General features: G+C 46.6%; 1 protein-coding gene and 2 long non-coding RNA genes across 4 annotated transcripts in view; 2 read left to right on the top strand and 1 right to left on the bottom strand.

The window, feature by feature from the left end:
* Positions 1 to 1,698: 1,698 nt before the first annotated feature.
* LOC309437032 lies at positions 1,699 to 17,897 on the bottom strand. The gene is made up of 3 exons (XR_014183469.1): positions 17,661 to 17,897; positions 1,869 to 1,972; positions 1,699 to 1,737 (listed from the first exon to the last, which is right to left on the bottom strand). It is a non-coding gene; the product is annotated as an uncharacterized lncRNA (long non-coding RNA).
* On the top strand, positions 4,873 to 8,618 carry LSM5 (LSM5 homolog, U6 small nuclear RNA and mRNA degradation associated). Of its 2 annotated transcripts, none has more exons than XM_082044660.1 (5): positions 4,873 to 5,012; positions 5,419 to 5,514; positions 5,748 to 5,775; positions 6,423 to 6,495; positions 8,330 to 8,618. In XM_082044660.1, the coding sequence occupies exons 1-5, from the start codon at positions 4,967 to 4,969 to the stop codon at positions 8,360 to 8,362; spliced, it is 276 nt and encodes a 91-aa protein (XP_081900786.1). In that variant the 5' UTR covers positions 4,873 to 4,966; the 3' UTR covers positions 8,363 to 8,618. The 2 variants fall into 2 exon arrangements, with proteins under 2 accessions (XP_081900786.1, XP_081900787.1); XM_082044661.1 differs by having other exon boundaries at positions 4,968 to 5,070.
* Positions 17,898 to 18,005: 108 nt separating the features above from the next.
* The window catches only part of LOC309437034, a 50,581-nt gene continuing 47,786 nt past the window's right edge, over positions 18,006 to 20,800 (top strand). The window contains exons 1-2 of the long non-coding RNA XR_014183473.1: positions 18,006 to 18,503; positions 19,587 to 19,805. This is a non-coding gene — a long non-coding RNA (uncharacterized lncRNA). The remainder of the gene's footprint in view (positions 18,504 to 19,586; positions 19,806 to 20,800) is intronic.

The following is a 20,800-nucleotide window of genomic DNA, read 5'->3' as shown; positions in this document are numbered from 1 at the left end:
GGACCAGGGCCAATCTGCCCCGGGGGAAAAAATTCCTTCCTGACCCCAGTGCTGGCGATCGGCTGTTCCCTGAGCATGTGAGCCAGACCTGGCTCCTTGTCCCACAGGCTGCTCACGCCTCCCAGGACCTGCCCAAGCCCTATCCTATCCTATGCTTTCCTCCCTTGAGCTGGAGCCATGTCTCGGACTTCCGAGAGTGCCCAAATGCCTCTGAGCTGATGGACCTTGTGGGCAAGACTCCTTCTTGTGCCTGGTGGGACACCAGTGGGTGTTCCAAACCACTGCAAACCCTGGCAACCCCTCTACCTCCTATTTCTTACGGCTCCTGAGCCTGGCTCCACAGCGGATGAGGATGGTGAGCTCTGCTGTGCTCCTCCAGAAGAAATTCCCTTGCTCTCTCCACTGCCATCCACCTGGAAAGGATTTCCATCCTTGAGCTGAGTTTGGAAGGTGGCCCTGTCAGCAGATCACCTTGCAGTGGAGAACCTCCAGCAGCGTCATGCAAGGTCTTCCTCCCTCAGCCCCTGCCCTGTGATTCCACCAGCTCCTCAGGTGCTTCCTCTGGGATGTGTTGGGGCTGCCCCCGGGCCAGCTCTGGCGGTGGACATGGAACCTGGCTGCTCCTTTTGATCTTGCCCGGAGCATTGTGACCTCAGCGTTGCTGGGTGCTGGCATTGTGACACCGGGGGGGCAGCCCTGCCCACCCCCGCTCCGCTCAGCACCCTTGGGAGGAAGCCTTTGGGGTGCTGATCCCAAATCAGTCCCTGTCATCTACCAGACAGGGGAGTAATCAACCTAACCGTGTCCCTTTTTTGCCAAAATACGGTGTGGATTTGTTGCCAGTCCAGCCTTACTTCCAGTACTTCCTCCAACAGCCCTGTTACGAATTCCTGACCAAACCTGGGAAGAAAAAACAAAATGCCAGAGATGAGAATTACTGAATGCAACAAGAAGACACAACAGAGATGATGGAGGAAAACAGCAAGAGGGGAAGGAGAGGAGGAGCAGAGGACATGTAAGCAGACGAGACCCTTGATTCTCACCCAATCAGAGGAGTGATAGAAGGGTTCCCAAAGACCAGATTCTGAATAAAAAGCATACCTCCTAAGGTTTTGTCTCGAATCTCTAATTTGCTCCTCAGCCTCAGGTCTGCTCTGATGGTAGGCCACATTTCTTTGCATCATTTGAGCATCTGTATCCTTCAGAAGAAACGTGTGATCTGCTGCAATAGCTTTTGGAAGGTCATGAGCCTAAACAGGGATGGGAAGAAGAGGAAAGGGGGAAAAAAAAGGTAACTGGGGAAAAAAATCAAAGTTTCCCACTTTCTGTCAACAAACTTTCCTGCAGCCTCTATATTCTCCAGCTGACATCTAGTGAAGCCACTGTCTCAGCAGATACAATGTTACACTAGAACTGATACAAATCTTTTGTGTTTTATCACTAGCTGCATCACTAGGAGCAGGTTTCTTTTAATGTTGCAGATAGCATTTACATGATTTCAAGTTAAAAAGAAGACTTTTTTTCCCTGCCTCCTGTACTGCATTTCTATGTTTTGTAGAGGGACAGAGAAAGAAATAGTCCGAAGTATTTGTGAAATGTTAAGAAACTTTTCCTTCTTTTCAGGCAAGGTGCAGATCCCATGGTGTCTTTTGGTCTCCGACGTTCTCCAGTGGCGTCCTGTGGTTTCCAGCAGTGTCCTTTGGTCCCCGACGGTCTCTGGTGGTCTCCAGTGGGCTTCTGTGCACACGCATATATAGTTTTTATTTTCTATATCTACGTATTTCTATTAACTCTATAGTCTGTATACACGTATACAGGGAGAAGGAGAGAGAAATAAAAAGTCCGAAGTATTTGTGCAATGTGAAAACCTTTTCCCTTGAAGGCAAGCTCCAGCTCCAGCGGTGTCCTTGGGTCTCTGGCGCTGTCCCGCGGTCTGTGGTGGCTCCTCAGGACTCCTCCCGGCGCTCTGGGGCTGCCGACCAGAAGATGGCAGCGACTCTCCTCGCCTCTTCCCCAGGCCGCAGAGCAGAGGAGATGCCCCGGCATGAAGCAGGAGCCCAGAGGGGCAGAGGGGAGGAGAGGGCCTGGTGTCCTTGGGCTGCTGCGCAGGGGCCACGGGGTGTTCCGTCCTCATAAATTAGGGAGGAAACAAGCAGCTGAGGCTTGGAAACTTAGTTCAGGTGAAACCACACACGGTACAAGTTACAAGTTGGCAATTTATTGAATACATAGTCCTTCAACAAGTTGCAGCCCCTTTGAATAAAACTTTGCATCAATCGTTACAAAAGCTTAATGTACTTACAATGGTAAAATAAAAAATCTATTGAGCCTCTAAGAATTATATCTAGAACCCAAATGATGCAGTTATCTCAATAAGCTACACAGATTCATGCAAACACCGACTTTACACTGGGGTAAGCCTTACACTGCCTAACAACTTGAAGAGAAAGGAGGAAGACACCATCAGTCCTGACAGAAAGAGACAGAGTGACCCTCTCCTCATGAACTTGCCCCTGTTTATGGGTCCCACGTTCTTTTATCAATGACATACCTAAAGCCAATAGATTTTACAAAGTCGGCTTTCACACCTGTTGATTTCTTCAAAGACATATCTTGTCCAGCTGCTCAAAACATGTACTTGCCTCATTCTCCAAAACCTATTCTTGTTTTCAGTAGTTACAGTGTGCACAAAATTTGCCTCCATGTTTAACGCGAACGTTCGTGCAGAGGTGTAATAACCATGTATTTGAATTCCCACAATTCCTTCCAACAGTTGTTTTATTCACTTCAAAACAACCACCTTCAAAGTGGGAATCCCACCACGGTACTACGGTGCAAGGAACAGGAACAGAGGTAACATAGGACCCATCTCAAGTTTGTTTCCACAACTCTCCCCAAGTACAGGATGCTTCTAAAAGATGGACCTAATTGGAAATCACTCTGTGCTTGAAATTGGGACCATCTTTTTGAAACACCCTGTAGTGTTGCTTGAGACTTCATACAAAGTGTTTGAGATTTCAGTCCATGTCCTGTTACTTTTCCACAGCTGTTCCTCTTTCTGTTTGCATGGGGATACAGCAGAATATTCGACGAGGAGGTTAGTTAAATGTAAATACCCTCAAGTGACTTGCACCTGTCTGTAGAAAAAGCACATACATCACACTAATTGTTTTACTGACCTTGTGTGCTTGATGAGTAGAACCTCTGTGTTAGATAACAGGCCTGTGAGAAACTCCAGGCACCTTATCACTATGTCTGAGATTCCTGTTTTGTTGTGACAAAGAGCAGGAGGCTGCGCCTGCCTGAAGCCTTGAAATACAGGCGAGCTCAGCAGGCCCAGGGATCTTCCAGCAGGGCTGAACTGACCAGCGCCTGCGTCCCCGCTGGTGTCACCTCTGCCTGGGAGCTCAGGTGCAACTTCGGAGATCCCCCAGTAGAGAGGTAACTAAAATAAAACTTGCTCTTTGCAATGCATTCGTGGCTTCTGGTTCTTCTTGTGACGTGCCTGCGTATGTGTGCACACTGTTCAAGAAAAGTGGATTTGGTTATTCTTCATGTGGTGTTTCCCCCAGTGTGATTAAGGCTTTTTAAGCTCGTTTTCCAATATTTTTGTATGTTTCCAACAAACCATTGTAAATTTAAATCCTTCTGCCACAGAACTGGGGAGGGCAACACAGATCCCCTGGTCCCTGTGGTTCCAAATATGCACAAACCCTTGTATCAAGTCCCAAGCTACATTCCATAGAGTCTGGTTTGACACTGGCAAAAACAGTGTTAGTCCTATGCCATGTATGAATAAAAATTTCTCCCACACCATTTTCCCCTTGTAAAAGAAAGGAAAACTAATATCCAGAAAATCCCAAAACAGATTAATAAAAACAACCATACATCAATAAAAAATAAATAAATAAAAATAAATAACACCGATAATCAACAGAAAACGAAGGGACAATCCACCGGGTGCTGATCCAGTGCTCTTTCCCGTGCTGTACTCTTTGCATGTATTTCATTAGTGGCTTCGTGGTTGTTCCTGTTGCCTGCCGGCGCTGACTGGCACAGTCACTGTCACTGCCCCCGCTGGCACTTCATCCCCCCCTGCTGCAGGATGACACACCAGCCCTGCAGCTCCGCAGGGAGTCAAGCCCAGCGTGGCATGTCCCTGCCCTGGTCACGGCGAAGGGCTCCTGTGCCCAGCCCAGCAGGGCAGCGGCATCAGGTGGTTGCAAAGGTTGCATTTCACTCCAGGAGCCGAAAGCCGAGTTGTTGGGAGTGCCCTGGGAACTCGGCTCGTTTGAGAGCCCAGCCTGCAGCCCCGGGACAGCAGCAGCTGTCCCTCCTCTGAGAGGTGGGGGCGTTTCTGGAGGGAGCGTCACCCTCCGAGGCAGAGGACAGAGCTTAGGAAGCTGGAGTCTGACCCGTCACAGAATGTGCAATGGCTGTAGGAGTCGAAATACCGATTTTCTTGAGTGCTGTAGTGTTAAGAATGCAAAACGTGTTTGAAGAGACAGTGCTTTTTTGGCTCCAAGCCAATTCTATGGATGTTCAAGCATTTCCAAAAAGCCTTCTTGCAACAACCTTCTTGTGAATTAATGAGAAAATAGGGTGGAAAGAAAGAAAATCAGCACATAAAACAGCTGTGACACACAGCACTGAAAAGTCTCCGCGCAAAATAAAAAGCCCGATGGAAGGCTGGGCTGGCACAGCGGGGCCACCGGGCTGTCGGCAGCGGTTGTAGCGGCGGCAGCTCCAGGAGGCTGCCCGGCTGGAGAAGAAGGGACAGGGGCGGGAAGAGTTTTCCCTCCAAGTCTCTCTCGGGAGACAGCCAGGCCGCGCGACTCCCGCTCGTTCCCGCCTTTACCGGAACACGGGGCGGGGCCGAGGAGCGACGGCTCTGCCATCCGCTCGTCGGGGCTGCTGGGTCGGTCTTTGCGGGAGGCGGTAGCGATTGGTCGGGTCTGTGTCCAACATGGCGGCCACTGCGACCACCAACCCGTCTCAGCTGCTGCCGCTCGGTAACCGGCGCCGCGACGCTTCCGCGCTGTCCCGGTGCCCGGGCGGGGCTGCGCTGGGGTCCGTCTTGTGCCCGGCGGGCGGGCGGGGACGGCGAGGCCGCTTGTGGGCACGCGTGGGTGGCGCGGCCGGCGCCGCCGCTTGGCGGGCAGCTGGAGCGGGGGCAGCGGGTGTGCCCGCCGGGTCCGGCGGTGTCGGCCGGTACGGGAAAATCTCCACCGGGCCGAGGCGGGGGGGCCAGCGGTGCGGGCGGGTCCTCCCGGTGTCTCTCGTGTCTTTGTTTTTTTTTAAAGCCATTGTTTGTGGCAATTCCTTTTTTTGCCATCACAATGTCACGGGTTTTTTGTTCGAAGAAATGTATGTTCTACAAAATAATGTGTTGTGCCTTTCGTTTTATTCTATTTACAGAACTTGTGGACAAATGCATAGGTTCGCGCATCCATATTGTGATGAAGAGCGATAAAGAAATTGTTGGAACACTTCTAGGGTTCGATGACTTTGTCAGTATCCTTGGATGGAAATGTTTAAGGCCGTCCACTTTATGCTTTGGCTCCGTTCCCTTATCGCTTTTGAGATGTTTGAATTCACTGGGTGGAACCCTTTTGTATGGATCGAGTGTATTATTCTGATACTTTTATTTTACACATAAATTCACAGTTTGGTATAAAATGAAAATACTGTCAGATGCTTTGATTTTAAAATGCCAGGCCTTATTTTCCTTGAAAGTGCATTTTCAGATATGGTACTAGAAGATGTTACAGAATTGTAAGTATTGTTTCTGCTTGTTGTTGCTGTTTAATTTTTTGTTTCCTGAGGGAAATCTTTCTGTAAGATCTGTAAGCAAAACGTTTTTATGTTTTTGGAATATTTGCCAGCTGAGTAGTTTCTCCCTTGGACTTCATCTCTAGGCGGTGATCGGCTCAGGGCAGCCGTGCCATAGAGTAGCAGTTTTGTGATTTATACTTGCAATCAGGTTCCTAATCGGTAGCCTTTATTTTGCGTGGGTTGTGTGTTGAACTTCTCAGTAGTTTGTTTGGTTTTACATTTCCTTAAGGTCTAGGCAAAGATTAAAAAAATTAGTGGACTTAAGGATAAGGATTTATAACTTTGTCACACCATGTTGCTATTTGAAACCTGTGTTGGTTATTGGTGATATTCAAGAAATTGCTAAGATTTAGAGGGCAAATCTTTATGTGCTGAGCAGAAAAGTGCAATGGATCTTTTTAGCTGCCAGGTAGCTTTCTTGACCCATGTGGCCAATTTATCAAGATTACACTGCAGCATGGCTAATGTATTTGTTAGTTCCAGCAAATATCATCTTAATACAGAGATTTATGTCAGTTCTGTAATCAAGACTGCAGTCATTGTCCCTGGTTATTTGTTCTTACTTCCTTTTTCTAATGCTACTTCAGTGAGATTACACCCGAGGGCAGAAGAATCACAAAGCTAGACCAGATTTTGCTCAATGGAAATAACATAACAATGGTAAGTCATCATTGTTCAAATGCTGCATGCATTTATTTTCTCTGCCTGTAAACCAATCAGTATTTTAGTTCAACTACTTCAAGCTGAGCTTTCCAGACAGGTCTGTTCCATAAGCTACTTTCAGGTAGCTTCTGGGGCATATCGATGTGTGAGTGGTGCCAGAAAAGTGATCTTACTGCCTTACTTGGTACATGTTACAGTTAAAAAACAAAAACAAAAACCAAAAAACAGCAACAACAAAACAAACAAACAAACAACCCCAAACCATGAAGAGAGCATAGCCCTAACTTTATTTTGGTGGATGCTTTTCTGGTCTTCAGGTGTGCAAGGGAACCACTGGCTTTGTTGCCCAGTCTGTAGGCCGGTTCCTACAGTTCATGAGTCTTTGCCTACATAACGGTGTAGGATGGGATGCATCTGCATTTCATCCATTATCGTATGTATAGTTGTATTTGCAGCAGTTTGGATGTTTATGAGCTCATCAGGTCATTTGGCAATTATGACAGCATGTGATGCCCAGAGAGTTGTACCTTGACGTACTCCAAAAAGAAAATCTGGACGTCTGTTGGATTATACTGATTCGGAAGCGTTCCAATATCTAGTTTATCATGTGCTGATGTATGTAGATCAGTTCTGAACCAGAAGTTAAATCTTGTGATTATCCATCCCTAAGCTGAATTTTGCAACTTCCTAAGTAACAGAAAAACAGACCCACAGTAGTTTTTTGCTTGTCTGCATAGATGGCTGCAAACTCTGAGATTCCTGCATGAGGGCATTCCTAATTTTGTGGGACGAGTAAGACTGACTTGAGTCTAAGGCAGTTGTGTGTGAATGAGGAAGGAATAATCTCCATTTTGCTGTCTTGTCCACCTTGCACCTCGTCACTGTGTGTCTGAGCAAGTGCCATCTTGACTTAATGTTGAAGCCTCTTTCTGCTCTGCTTGTTGTTCTTCATCCTTAAGGGATGGTGCATGTTGTGGCTTCTTCTATGGGGAAAAGTTATTCCCATCCAGTGGAGCTGGTGGTGTGCTGTCCTTGAAGCAGAAGCTGGTGATTCGTAAGAGTGCAAATTTTCAGCAAGACATCAACATGTTTCTGTATTAGATCTTGTGTCTTTTGAGGACACGTTTTTACACATGGAAACCCGTGCTTTAGTCTTTTTCTTAGGTCAGTCCCAAGGGCAGCTCAGCTCTTTGTCTCTAGAAGTGTTCAGCTATTTATTAGGAATATGTCAGTGAAAGGAGTGGCTCTCCTTTTTGTCCCTTATCTGTGTTTTTCCTTTTGTATTTCTTTTCCTGTTGGTCAGTTCTTTACTTTCTTCACAGGAAAGTGCAATGCTGCCTGGCTCCCTGCTGCCTGTAGAAGGGTTCAGGCTCTATTACTTGTTGGACTGTGCATAGCGCTAGAAGTTGACAAGAGGAAACCACCTTCCCAGTCTAGTGCCAGTCTGGGGAAGAATGAGTGACTGGAGAAATGCTTCATGAAAGGAAGCATGTTCTTTGTCCTCTTAGAAATCAACTGTAGCGTTTCTAGACAGAATTGTTTCCTTAAATTGAATAACAAAGACAAAAGCCAAAATGTTTGTTCTCTAGGAACTAATTTCCGTTTTGTTAAACATTCTTTGTGTTTTGGAGATTCTTTTTAGTATGTGCTTGTCTGGCAGTAACTGACTTCATCTGTTGGGAGAGAAAGATAATATTGCATATAAAAACGCTTTTGTGGTCAACCCTGAAGTCTCCATCTGCTAAAATGTTGTAAAACAAGAACTGTCACATATGGATTTGTAGAACTCAAATGTGTGGCACTAACAGAATATTGTGTTTATCTTTTATAGCTGGTTCCTGGAGGAGAAGGACCGGAAGTATGAATTCAACGGTTATCATCTATGAAGACATGTTATAGAGATGTATAATCTAAATAGAGCTTTTGGGGTGTGGGCGGGTTTTGGTGTGGATTGTTTTGTTTTGTTTACACACTCTTGCAGTTGACATTTGATAAAAGATGAGGAGTTCCTCTTCAGGGAAGGTGCGTTGCTAATGATAACACTGACTTTGTGTGTTTAACTCATGACTTTTTGTAAAGACGCACTGATCTATTCTGAATAAAAGCCTTTCTTTTTGTTAGTTATTGTGTTCTGTTCTGTAACTGCACAGGCCATAGGTAGTTTCATAACTGGTTGATGGAATGGAAAAATAATAGTTCTATTTCAGCTGCTCTAAGTCTTTAGTTTTTCTGTGTCTGGCACGTTTGTTTATGGGCCAGGTCTGTAGAAAACACCAGTTGTGAGCTGATGTTGCTCTTCTTTGGGGTACAGGCAGATACTAAGCTGGATTGTGTGTTTAAACATATCTTCAGGCTGTGTCACCAGAAACCATGTGATAAAATGCTGTAGAATTCTGGAAGCTCCTCCAAGTGGCTGCATCTGTGTGGTGCTCAGCAACCTTTGGTTCTCCTGGCTTTGAGGTTCAGCTCTCTTGGACTTCTTTTGCTCGGTAGCTCCGCTTTCTTACAGCGAAGGCACCGGCATGGTATTTGGCAAGTGAGGACAGGCAGACCAGACCCAGTTCATGTTCAAGGGGTTATAAAACAAAACTAATGTCAGTGGTGATTCTGCTTTCACCACCAAGTGGTGCTGTGTGTATTTAATGACACTGGGAGCTGCCTGTGCCTGCCTGTGTAGTTCAGAGCAGTCATTAGAGGAAATGTTCTGGCTGCGTCTGTTCGCCTGTGATATTAAAGACTTGACAAATACTGAGAGCAGCAACTACTTTAGGAGAATTTCTATGAAGTAAGGAATTTCTGGTTTTACTTTGTCAGCATGGACAAGAAAAGAACTGATTCTAAATCCTGTCCACTGCAGCTTATGCTTCCATGATCCACTGCTCCACTCATTTCTCTGTGCATAAATGTCTTTGGAGACAAATGGCGGGTTCTGTCTCTTCCCATGGACAAGCAGGGTACAGTGTGGGCTTCCAGGGACAGGACACGCTTTGCCTTCCCGTCTCCAGATGAAAGAAGAGTTGAAGAAGGGGGCTTAGGAGCAAGAGACTGCAAAGAAGTTGCTGCACTAGATCCTTTTGTCTTGCTTTATCTGTCAGAAAAGCTGCATTCTGCTCACTGCATCTTAGCTCAAAATACAGTGAGAGCTTCTTGCCTGAGCCTGTTGAAGGAGAAAGACCCTCCCCTACCCCAGGGAGTGCGCGACTTTTGACTCGCTTGTTTTGAATATATGAGCTGCAGTTACCATGTTCAGATTGCGTGGTGACAATCTATAGCACTGACTCCCTGAATGGGTTTTCATTTCTATCCCGATTTCCTTCTCCAGCATTTTTCAATACATCAATTTAAAAAAAACAAAACAAAACAAAAAAAACTTAGATTTTATTGGAACATCATGTTGATTTTGGCCCCAGACACTTTATTTCCTAGAAATAAGTTAATAAGTTGAGTCTTATCAGAACACTTCAGAGATTTCTAGCCAGTGTAGAACTATTGCATTGCGTTGTTTTTAACACAATTCTATGCATGTTCCAGTGTCTGCATCTAATTTCTACTTCACTCAGTATTTTGAAAACAGTCTTAAACTGAAGCTTGGGAGAGAAAAAGAGCAGATCTTGACTCCAGGGTCTGCGGACATAACTCTAAAGACAGTTTCTGTGCATCCAAATGCTGTTAATCCTTGATAATACGATGATGGTTGTGTGATGACCACAGAAACACACAGGGGGGCAGCAATGAGGAAAGAAGAACCTTTAAAGATAGTCTAGTGTTGCTTGCATCCCAAAGGAGGATGATCAATTTTCCGTATCATTCCTTACAAATGCTTGTCTAATTTGTTCTTTAAAAATTCCATTAATATTACTGCTGTTGCAAAGGTTGCTCCATACCCTAAGTTTTTCAGGTTTTTAACTTAAGCCTCATTATTCTGTGTCCTGTGTGCAGTGGATGTACACAAAAGTTTTTCTTCATAGCTACCTTTTAGATGTTGAAACACACTTGTTTCTCTTCACTATTGCCCTATTGACTTCCTGTAGAATCCCAGCAGTTGTACTACACCCTTCTTGAAAGGCAAGACATCATCTGGAGGGTTCAGCAGCTAATCTGTGCAAATACAATGCTGCTAAAATAATGCGTGGATGTACTATGTGAAGTGTCACGTGTGATGAGGAGTCACTGGGTGTTGTAATTAGTGAGAAACGGTACATAAAAACTAGGTGACAGAAACAGGACATGAGGCTGGCATAGTGTTCTTCAAGCTTGCGGTGCAGCTCTGTGGGCTTTGGGTGACTAAAGGAAAGCAGGAGGCACAGGAGAGAGCTGCTGCTGGATCTTAATGAAAGATGGCAAATGATTTGGAGAGAGGTTTTCAAAGTCAGAAATGCAAGTCAGGAGCCCAGTTCCAAATTGCCTGTGAAATCACTGTGTACTTCCCTCGCTTGTGTAACTTTGTGTATTGTCCAGAAGTTTTCATTTCAAAGTGAAGAAAGTTACAGTTGTCTGATAGGTGATGTAATGATCTCATAATAACAGGTATAATGAAAGTAATGGAAAATGTCAGTATTCAAAACAGAGCCATTATAAATTATTAATGAACTTCTACAACTGTTGCTTACTGTGCCTTCCATGTTACAGCTGTCATTAGTCACTGATGCTGTTTCCTCAGAGTTCGAGCTGTAGTATCTGATTTTTGTTTCAGGGTGTGTTCTGAAGCTGCTGATGGCACTGCCTTTGGCTACAAAGTGTAGCAAATATTTTGTGGATTATCAGTATGAGCAGCAGTCAAACAGCATTCTTTTCAAATCAGTAGGGAAGAAAGGTGCACCAGTTCATCTCAGTTCCCTAATACCAAAGGTCTTTTTCACATTTATTGATTCTTTTGTGTTTTGCTCCTTCTTTAAGGTCAGTTGATGCCTGGAGGGAACTGTCACATCTTTGAAAACTCCTTGTAGCTATGGAAAAGAGATTTGTTGACTTCCTTGGGTGATAAGTAGACACTGAAGAAATTATATGCTGCTCATCTCTAAGTCTGAAATAGGAATTAGGAAGGAATGTGTTACTGGAAAATAAAGTAGAACTGGGCCCCTTGAGACAGAAATATGTTGATGAAATCCTGTGGTATTATTAACCAAGACATAGTGACTCTTTGGCCAGGAAACAAACAGATCCTATGCTAAAATAGTGTTTGTTCCAGGTAATTCTCATCAGTCTCTCCAAGCAACAGATCTGCTTTGCAAATGAGAAAATGTGGACCTAAATATTGAAACAGTAAGGGCTGTTTTCCTTCCCCCAGCTCAAAACTGACACAGCAGAGCCCGTATAGTTTTCAAATCAGTAGCAGCTCCTTCACCTACTTGCTGTCACACAGAGCAGAATCTGTACTTTCTCCTTCTGTATGGCTCTTGAAAGAAACTTGGTTGCATTTGTTCACTTGTTGGAAAGAATGGGATGTTGATCAAGTGCAACTGTAGCAAATACTTTATTTGCTTAAACAATTTAGAATTTTCCTGTGTTGATTCTCATCAGAAAAAAAATAAAACTTGAAAAAAAAAAAATACATTAAGGATTAAGCTATAAGATTGTTTAAAAAAAAAAAACAACATAGTTTTAAAGAAAGTAATTTTCAATTTTCATAGCACTTTGAGGTAAAATACTGTCTGTAAGCCCAATTTTCAATTGAAAGATATGTCATCTCTGTTATTCTTTTTGTGGCCTTCTAAATGAAAAGCCTGTGGGAGCTCTTGTTATCTGTGTTCTAGAAAACTGATCAGCTTTGCAAGCTGAGATGATTCTGAAACAGAACAAAGCATGAGAGACGTGATCGTCTCATTTTGGTCAATATTGTATCATTTAAGCATACTACGTAACAGCCAAATCTTTTTGTGATTTAAAAACTTAATTTAACTGCATAAAGGATGAATGTGCTGCATGAATAGTTTCTTGTGTTCAGGCATATTGCCAGTGTTTTACTACTGAGGGAAATCCTAGCGATTGCAAACAACTAGATAATTCATCAGAAGCTCAAACATAAATGTATCTCAAATAATTTTTGTATCACAGTCCACTGCATTGACTTTTTATATTGGGAGATTTTCTGTAAAAATCTATTTCTCATTTTATGGGATAGACAATGACCAAGTTTCTTGAAATATCTAAAATGAAATGATGGATGAGAATAGAGCAGCGACAGAACACATTTTGAAGTGCCTATGCGATATTATAGATTGTCTTCAAGTTCACAGAGAAAAGAATACTTTGGTTATGATACCAAAACATTTCTCTTCCACATCTGTAAGCTGTACTAATTATTTCACACTTAGAAGCTTAAAAGATCCTGAGAAGTTTATTTCAACCTCTTAAGAAAGGCTTCTTGGCTAACATGGTATTTTTCCATTTGTGTGGTCTAGATTAACTCGTATCATTCTCAATGACAACTGTCGAGCTGAAAGTTTTATTTTCACGTATTCTGGGTATCAGAAACGATAGGAATAAGTAAATTGTCAGAGGTTTGAATTTACAAGTGTACTGAAGCTTTTAAGTGCCTGATTCAGGTTTAAGAGCAGAAGAAACCCTACTGGACTCAAGTGGGACCATGTTTTTGTGAAGCAGCAAATCTGGTTTCAGAACACTCAACACTCATTTAGAAATGCTGTAACTACATGGTGCAAAGCAGTGAAATCTTGTGAAGTTGCTCTTTAACATTTTTTGTGAATAAATTTCAAGTGAGCAATTTCTCCTGGCAAACTCTCTGATGGATCATGTACTGTTTCCTCCCCCACAAAGCATAAGAACTGTCATAAATATCAGATTGTAAATTCTGGCTCAATCAAAAGAAATTTGCTTAAACCTCATCAACAGGAAATTTCAACTTTTAGGTGATCCGAGTAGTGCACAGGCCTGATAATAATAAAATTGAACCACAGTTTCCACACTCCATTGGAGTGAAGCCAGAATGTACAGTACTTGCACATCCAGCTTAGCTGTAACCAACAGGTTTTGCCATCTTGTAAGTAATTCTTTTTATCTTATGTTGAGTTTTGAAGTTGTTGTGAATAGTAAGCTGTGTGTATACCATAATGCAGCATGTTTAGTAAGTTGAAATGAATGTTTCCTAGCAGCACAACTAGAAAATGACATCTAGCATAACATAATAATTTACCCCAAAATCATGACATGAGAATTTTGCCAGGGAGTATTTGTAACAGAAATCTATGATACTGCCAAATCACCTGTTTTCATCACAAGTAAAGGTGCCAATTTTCAGTAAGATGTGGCTAAATGAAACACGTAGGCAAGAAAGCATCTGTAATTGAACACAGAGGAATTAATATTAAACTGAAGTCAAGTTTTCACATAAATATTCCAATAACGTACCTGCCTGATGGTGTTACAGCATTCGAGCAAACGGCAGGGACTTGTGTATGATCTGCCGCAATAGCTTTTGGAAGGTCGTGAGCCTAAACAGGGGCGCAAAGAAGAGGAAAGGGGAAAGAAAAAGTTAACTGGGAAAAAAAATCCAAGTTTCCCACTATCTGTCAACAAACTTTTCTGCAGCCTCTATATTCCCCAGCTGACATCTAGGGAAGCCACAGTCTCAGCAGATACAATGTTACACTAGAACTGATACAAATCTTTCCTGGTTTTTTACTAGATGTATCACTAGGAGCATGTTTCTTTTAATGTTAAAATCTATTATTGTAGCAGGTGGCATCGTAATGATTGTAAGTTCAAAAGAAGACTTTTTCTCCCTTCCTCCCGTACTGCATTTCTATTATTTACAGAGGGAGAGAGAAAAAGTCTGAAGTATTTGTAAACTGTTAAGAAACTTTTCCTTTTTCCAGGCAAGGCGCAGGTCCCACGGTGTCCTTTGGTCTCCGACGTTCTCCAGTGGCGTCCTGTGGTTTCCAGCGGTGTTCTTCAGTCTGCCACGGTCTCCTGTGATCTCCGGCGGTCTCCAGCAGGCTTCTGTGTGCATGCATTTATAGTTGTTATAGTCTATATTTACATATTTTTCTAAACTATATTGTCCATAGACACATATATAGGGAGAAGGAGAGAGAAAACAAGAGTCTTAATTATTTGCTGAAATGTGAAAACCTTTTTCCTTTTTAAACCAAGACGCAGAGCCAATGGTGTCCTGTGGTTTCTAGCGGTGTCCTTCGGTCTCCGACGGTCTCCTGCAGTCTCTGGTGGTCTCCTGTGGGCTTCTGTGTGCACACATTTATCGATTTAATTTTCTATATTTACATGTCTATGGGATGAGGAGCAGGAACAGAGGTAACATAGGACCCATCTCAAGTTTGTTTCCACAACTCTCCCCAAGTACAGGATGTTTCGGAAAGATGGACCCAATTGGAAATCACTCTGCATGTGATATTGGGATCATGTTTTTGAAACACACTGTAGTATTGCTTGAGACACATCCCCTGGTCCCTCTGCTGCCAAATTTGCATGAAGCCTTGTATCAAGTCCCAAGCTCCATTCAATAGAGTCTGGTTAGGCACTGGCAAAAACAGGGTTAGTCCTATACCATGTCTGAATAAAAATTTGTCCCACACCATTTTCCCCTTGTAAAAGAAAGGAAAACTAATAGCCAAAAAATCCCCAAACGTATTAAAATGACCAGCCATACATCAGTAAAAAGAAATCAATAATTCCATAAAGAACACTGATAGTCGACAGAAAACGAAGGGACAATCCACCGGGTGCTGATCCAGTGCTCTTTCCCGTGCTGTACTCTTTGCATGTATTTCATTAGTGGCTTCGTGGTTGTTCCTGTCGCCTGCCGGCGCTGACTGGCACAGTCACTGTCACTGCCCCCGCTGGCACTTCATCTCCCCCTGCTGCAGGATGACACACCAGCCCTGCAGCTCCGCAGCGAGTCAAGCCCAGCGTTGCATGTCCCTGCCCTGGTCACGGCGAAGGGCTCCTGTGCCCAGCCCAGCAGGGCAGCGGCATCAGGTGGTTGCAAAGGTTGCATTTCACTCCAGGAGCCGAAAGCCGAGTTGTTGGGAGTGCCCTGGGAACTCGGCTCGTTTGAGAGCCCAGCCTGCAGCCCCGGGACAGCAGCAGCTGTCCCTCCTCTGAGAGGTGGGGGCGTTTCTGGAGGGAGCGTCACCCTCCGAGGCAGAGGACAGAGCTTAGGAAGGCTCGGTGCTTCTGGACTGTGACCCGCCACAGAATGTGCAATGGCTGTAGAAGTGGAAATACCGATTTTCTTGAGTGCTGTAGTGTTAAGAATGCAAAACGTGTTTGAAGAGACAGTGCTTTTCTGGCTCCAAGCCAATTCTATGGATGTTCAAGCGTTTCCAGAAATCCTTCTTGCAACAACCCTCTTGTGAATTAATGAGAAAATAGAGTGGGAGAAAAATCAGCACATAAAACAGCTGTGACACACAGCACTGAAAAGTCTCCACCGGACACTCCACGCACAAGAAAAAGCCCCATGGAAGGGTGGGCTGGCACAGCGGGGCCACCGGGCTGTCGGCAGCGGTTGTAGCGGCGGCAGCTCCAGGAGGCTGCCCGGCCGGAGAAGAAGGGACAGGGGCGGGAAGAGTTTTCCCTCCAACTCTCTCTCGGGAGCAGCCAAACCGCGCGACTCCCGCTCGTTCCCGCCTTTGCCCGAACACGGGGCGGGGCCGAGGAGCGACGGCTCTGCCATCCGCTCGTCGGGGCTGCTGGGTCGGTCTTTGCGGGAGGCGGTAGCGATTGGTCGGGTCTGTGTCCAGCATGGCGGCCAAGGCGAGCAGCAGCCCCTCTCAGCTGCTGCTGCTGCTGCTGCCGCTCGGGAACCGGCGCCGCGACGCTTCCGCGCTGTCCCGGTGCCCGGGCGGGGCTGCGCTGGGGTCCGTCTTGTGCCCGGCGGGCGGGCGGGGACGGCGAGGCCGCTTGTGGGCACGCGTGGGTGGCGCGGCCGGCGCCGCCGCTTGGCGGGCAGCTGGAGCGGGGGCAGCGGGTGTGCCCGCCGGGTCCGGCGGTGTCGGCCGGTACGGGAAAATCCCGTAGAAGATGGTTCAGACTTGTGAGTATTATTTCTGCTTGTTGTTGCTGTTTAATCTTTTGTTTGCTGAGGGAAAACTTGCTGTAAGATCTGTGAGCAAAACGTGGTTTTGAATATTTGCCAGCTGAGTAGTTTCTCCCTTGGACTTCATCTCTAGGGGGTGATGGGTTCAGGGCAGCCGTGCCCTTCTCCCCCCTCCCGCCTCCCCCCCGTCCACCCCCCCTCCCGCCTCTCCCCGCCTCCCCCTCCCGTCTCCAAAACACTTTCAAGGACACAAAACACACGGGATACAAGTGTTTATTTTCATTTTATTTTAGCTTCTGGAAGGGTGGTTAGTTGGTTGCACTGCTTTAACGTTGGTTAGGTTAGTTCTACGTGGGTTTAGGGAGGCTGTTCTAGCTAAGTTTAGGGCCACCTCGTGGAGCAGCAGGCACCCAGCCCAAATGGCCCCAAGAAGCCGTGGCAAGGGGCCGTGCTCAGTGCTGCAGAGGAAGGCAAAAAACCCCCGGAGACGCTTGCTGTCCCACATGGGGGGAAAAAAAGCCTTCCTCCCCCCAGCTGCAGGGCACGAGAGGCCATCTTCCTGGTGCTTGAGCAGCAGGCAGGACCCGAGCCAAAAGGGCCCAGAGGAGCTCTGCAAAGTGGTCATGCTCCATGCTGCAGAGGAAGGCAAAAAACCCCCGGGGACCAGGGCCAATCTGCCCCGGGGGAAAATTCCTTCCTGACCCCAGTGCTGGCGATCGGCTGTTCCCTGAGCATGTGAGCCAGACCTGGCTCCTTGTCCCACAGGCTGCTCACGCCTCCCAGGACCTGCCCAAGCCCTCCCCTATCCTACCCTCCCCTATCCTACCCTCCCCTCTCCTACCCTCCCCTCTCCTACCCTCCCCTCTCCTACCCTCCCCTCTCCTACCCTCCCCTCCCCTCCCCTCTCCTACCTTGAGCTGGAGCCGTCTCCCGGCCTTGGGCAAGTGCCCAAAGGCCTCCAGCGCTGTCCTCGGGTCGGTGGTGCTGTCCCCCGGTGTCTGGTGGCTCCTAGGGTGTCCCCCGGCGCTCTGGGGCTGCCGAGCAGAAGATGGCAGCGAGTCTCCTCGCCTCTTCCCCAGGCCCCAGGGCAGAGGAGATGCCCCGGCATGAGGGCCGGGGGTGCGGGCTGGGAAGCCGGGCTCACCTGTGGCTCCAGAGCGGCTGCTGGTCCGGCCCATCCCCGGAGGGGGCTAGTGGCGGCTGCGGGGGCGGCGCCGCTTGCGGCCAGGCGCCTGTTTGGGGGCTCTGGGAGAGCCCCCGGCCGTCCTGCGGCGCTTCGGGCACCACGGCGCCGCAGGCAGTCCGGCCGTGCTGCTGGAAGGCCCCTGCAGCCCCGCCTGAGGCGGATCCACCTCCATCGCCTCCTCCTCCTCCTGCCGAGGCGGATCCACCTCCATGGGCTCCGCCTCTTCCCGGGGTGGGTCAACCTCCATGGGCTCCTCCTGCCTGTGGGCGGTGTTGCTGCTCCGCACAGGCAGCCGCCGTTGTTTGGGCGGCGGAGCCATGCCGGGGGGTGCCTGAGCCTTCTCTTGCTTTTTCGAGTCGATCCGCGCTGTCTTCTCGGGGTCTTCTCCGCTAGCGATGTCGCGGCTGGCACAGCTGGGCTCCAACTGCCATCACAGGGGCTCGTGGCGGCCCCAACGGACGCTGCGGTGGCCGGCATGGCGGCCCCAGGGCCACGAGGCCCCATTGCGGGGCCGTTTTGCTCTGCAGTCCTGTCAGTGCTTAGGTTTGGTTTGCCTCTGGTGGAACTGACTCCTTGGCCTTTTGTCTTAAGGAGAGAGCAACAGCTGCAGATCTTTGGACAATATGTTTTACCAGCACGACAAACCTGGGAGTTGTATTGCAGAATTCTACTCTGCTAAGGGATTCTGATATTTCTTTAGCGCCATAGTGTTAAGAATGCAAAACGTGTGTGAAGAGACAGTGCTTTTTTGGCTCCAAGCCACTTCTATGGATGTTCAAGCATAGAAGATGTTACGGACTTGTGAGTATTATTTCTGCTTGTTGTTGCTGTTTAATCTTTTGTTTGCTGAGGGAAAACTTGCTGTAAGATCTGTGAGCAAAACGTGTTTGTGTTTTTGGAATATTTGCCAGCTGAGTGGGGTCTCCCTTGGACTTCATCTCTAGGGGGTGATGGGTTCAGGGCAGCCGTGCCATAGAGTAGCAGTTGCAGGATTGATACTTGTCGTCGGGTTCCTAAGCGGTAGCCTTTATTTTGTGTGGGTTGTGTGTTGAACTGCTCAGTAGTTAGTTTGGTTTGACATTTCCTGAAGGTCTAGGCAAAGATTAAAAAAACGAGTGGACTTAAAGAGAAGTATGTATTATTTTGTCATGCCACGTTGCTATTTGAAACCTGTGTTGGTTATTGGTGATATTCAAGAAATTGCCGAGACTTAGAGGGCAAATCTTGATGTGCTGAGCAGAAGAGTGAAATGGATCTGTTTGGTTGCCAGGTAGCTTTCTTGACCCATGTGGCCAGTTTATCAAGATTACACGGCACGCCTGAGAGAGTGAGAAAGATCCCCTCCCTCCTTCAATAATTACCATGACGCTAATGGGATGAAACACTCTTATGGATCAGCCTGGATGTCAGTCCAGCTCTGTCCCATCTCTGCCCCCCTTCCTCGATACGTCACACCTAGGGGCAGAGCAGTCAGAATGTCCTTGGCTCTCAGACCGGAGCAATTAAAAACATTAGCTCTGTGCTGGGCTGTTACCTTGTGTTCTCAAACTAATTTCAAATAATGACTGTGTGAGCTGTAAAAAGAAAGGTATCTAACTCCATGAAGAAAATGAGTTCACTTTCACTCAAACCCGCACAATTTCAGGTATGGAGCCCTCAGGGCTCTGTCAGGGCTTTCTTTTCTCTTCTGCCTTCTCTTCCCTTCCCCCCTGCCCTTCCCCTTTCCCTCTCCCTTCCTTCACTCTTCCCTCAAAACCACTTTCCAGGACACAAAACGCAATGGATACAAGTGTTTCTAATTTTTTTTTTTTTTAAATTTACTTCATTTTATGTTTTTTCATGTTCTGTTATTCCATGTCATTTCCGTTTCTCACTCTTTTTCAGAGCCAATGCTCACAATCCTGAACACAAGCCCACGTGTAGCCGGGAGCAGGCTGATGCATTCTTCAGGATAGCTTGAAAAAACAGCCCTTGCAGGCTGGCAAAGGCAAGCCCCAGAGCTGCAGAGAGCAGCAGCAGGAATAGAGGCCAAGCTTTGCCTGGTTCCTGAAGAGGGAGAACCTTGAGAATGAGGCGCGGGACTGACCATGCACCAAAGAAGAGGTATGTGGTACTGTGGGATCTTTTCCAAAGCATCCCACGTAGCGATGACAAGCAGATGTTTTGCCTTGCGCACCTTGTTTGGCTGCTGTGCTTCTTGGGCAGGGTGCACGAGAAGCGCTCTGGTCCCTGCCAGGCGCTGGTGTTACCGGCAGGGAGAGGTGCCGAGTGGCAGCTGCGAATCCTTCCTGTTGCTGACAGGACACCAGTGGCTGCTCCAAAGCACTGGGTCCCCAGGCAACATCTCTGCATGCTGTTTCCTACATCTGCCTTCTTTGTGTGTAACTTGTTTGGGTTTTGCCTGTTTCTTTCTACCTTCTTTGGTGTTCTGTTTTTGTTGTTGATGTTGTTTCTATTGTTGTTTTGGTTTTGTTGGGTTTTTCTAAGTTGGTTTCATTTGGTTGGTTTAGGTCAGTTTCTCTGAGTTGGTGTTGGTAGGCTTTTTGAGACTGGTTGTTTGACACCGTGTGACGTTGTTGGTAGGTTGTGTGTTTGTAGGTCACTGAAGGCTGGTTGTTTTAGGTTAAGGTTTGTTCAGTTTGGTTTCGGTTGGCGGTCTTAGATTGCTTGTTTCAGGTTTGATGGTTTAGCTTGGTTTTGGATGGCTAGATTAGGTGGGTTGGTTTAGGTTGTGTGATGTGATTTACTTACCACTGATCTATGTTGTTTAGCTTCGGAGGTTTCTTTTTCTTGGTTTTGCTGGGTTCTTTGGTTGGTGCTGTTTTCTGCCGATTCTTTAGCCCTGGTTGTGTTAGTTTGGTTTAGGTTTCTGGTTTTAGTAGCTTGGTTCCGTTTGTTGCGGTCGTTTGAGGTTGGTTTGAGGCAGGTTCTTTGAGGGTGGCTGTGAGAGGCTGGTGGTTGAAGGCTGGCTGGTGGGTTCAGGTTGCTTGATGTAGGTGATTTTTGGTTGAAGGTGTCTTCCGTTGGTGGTTGTAGGTGGCGTATCTGAAGCTGTTTTCGTTGAGGCCGTTTTCAGGAGTTTGGTTGAGGTTTGTTTA

This window comes from Streptopelia decaocto, assembly GCF_964273445.1.
Source record: "Streptopelia decaocto genome assembly, chromosome: 2".
Classification (NCBI taxonomy): domain Eukaryota; kingdom Metazoa; phylum Chordata; class Aves; order Columbiformes; family Columbidae; genus Streptopelia; species Streptopelia decaocto.
The sequence above is the reverse complement of the archived record's forward strand: the minus strand, read 5'-3'. Positions and strand labels throughout refer to the sequence as shown.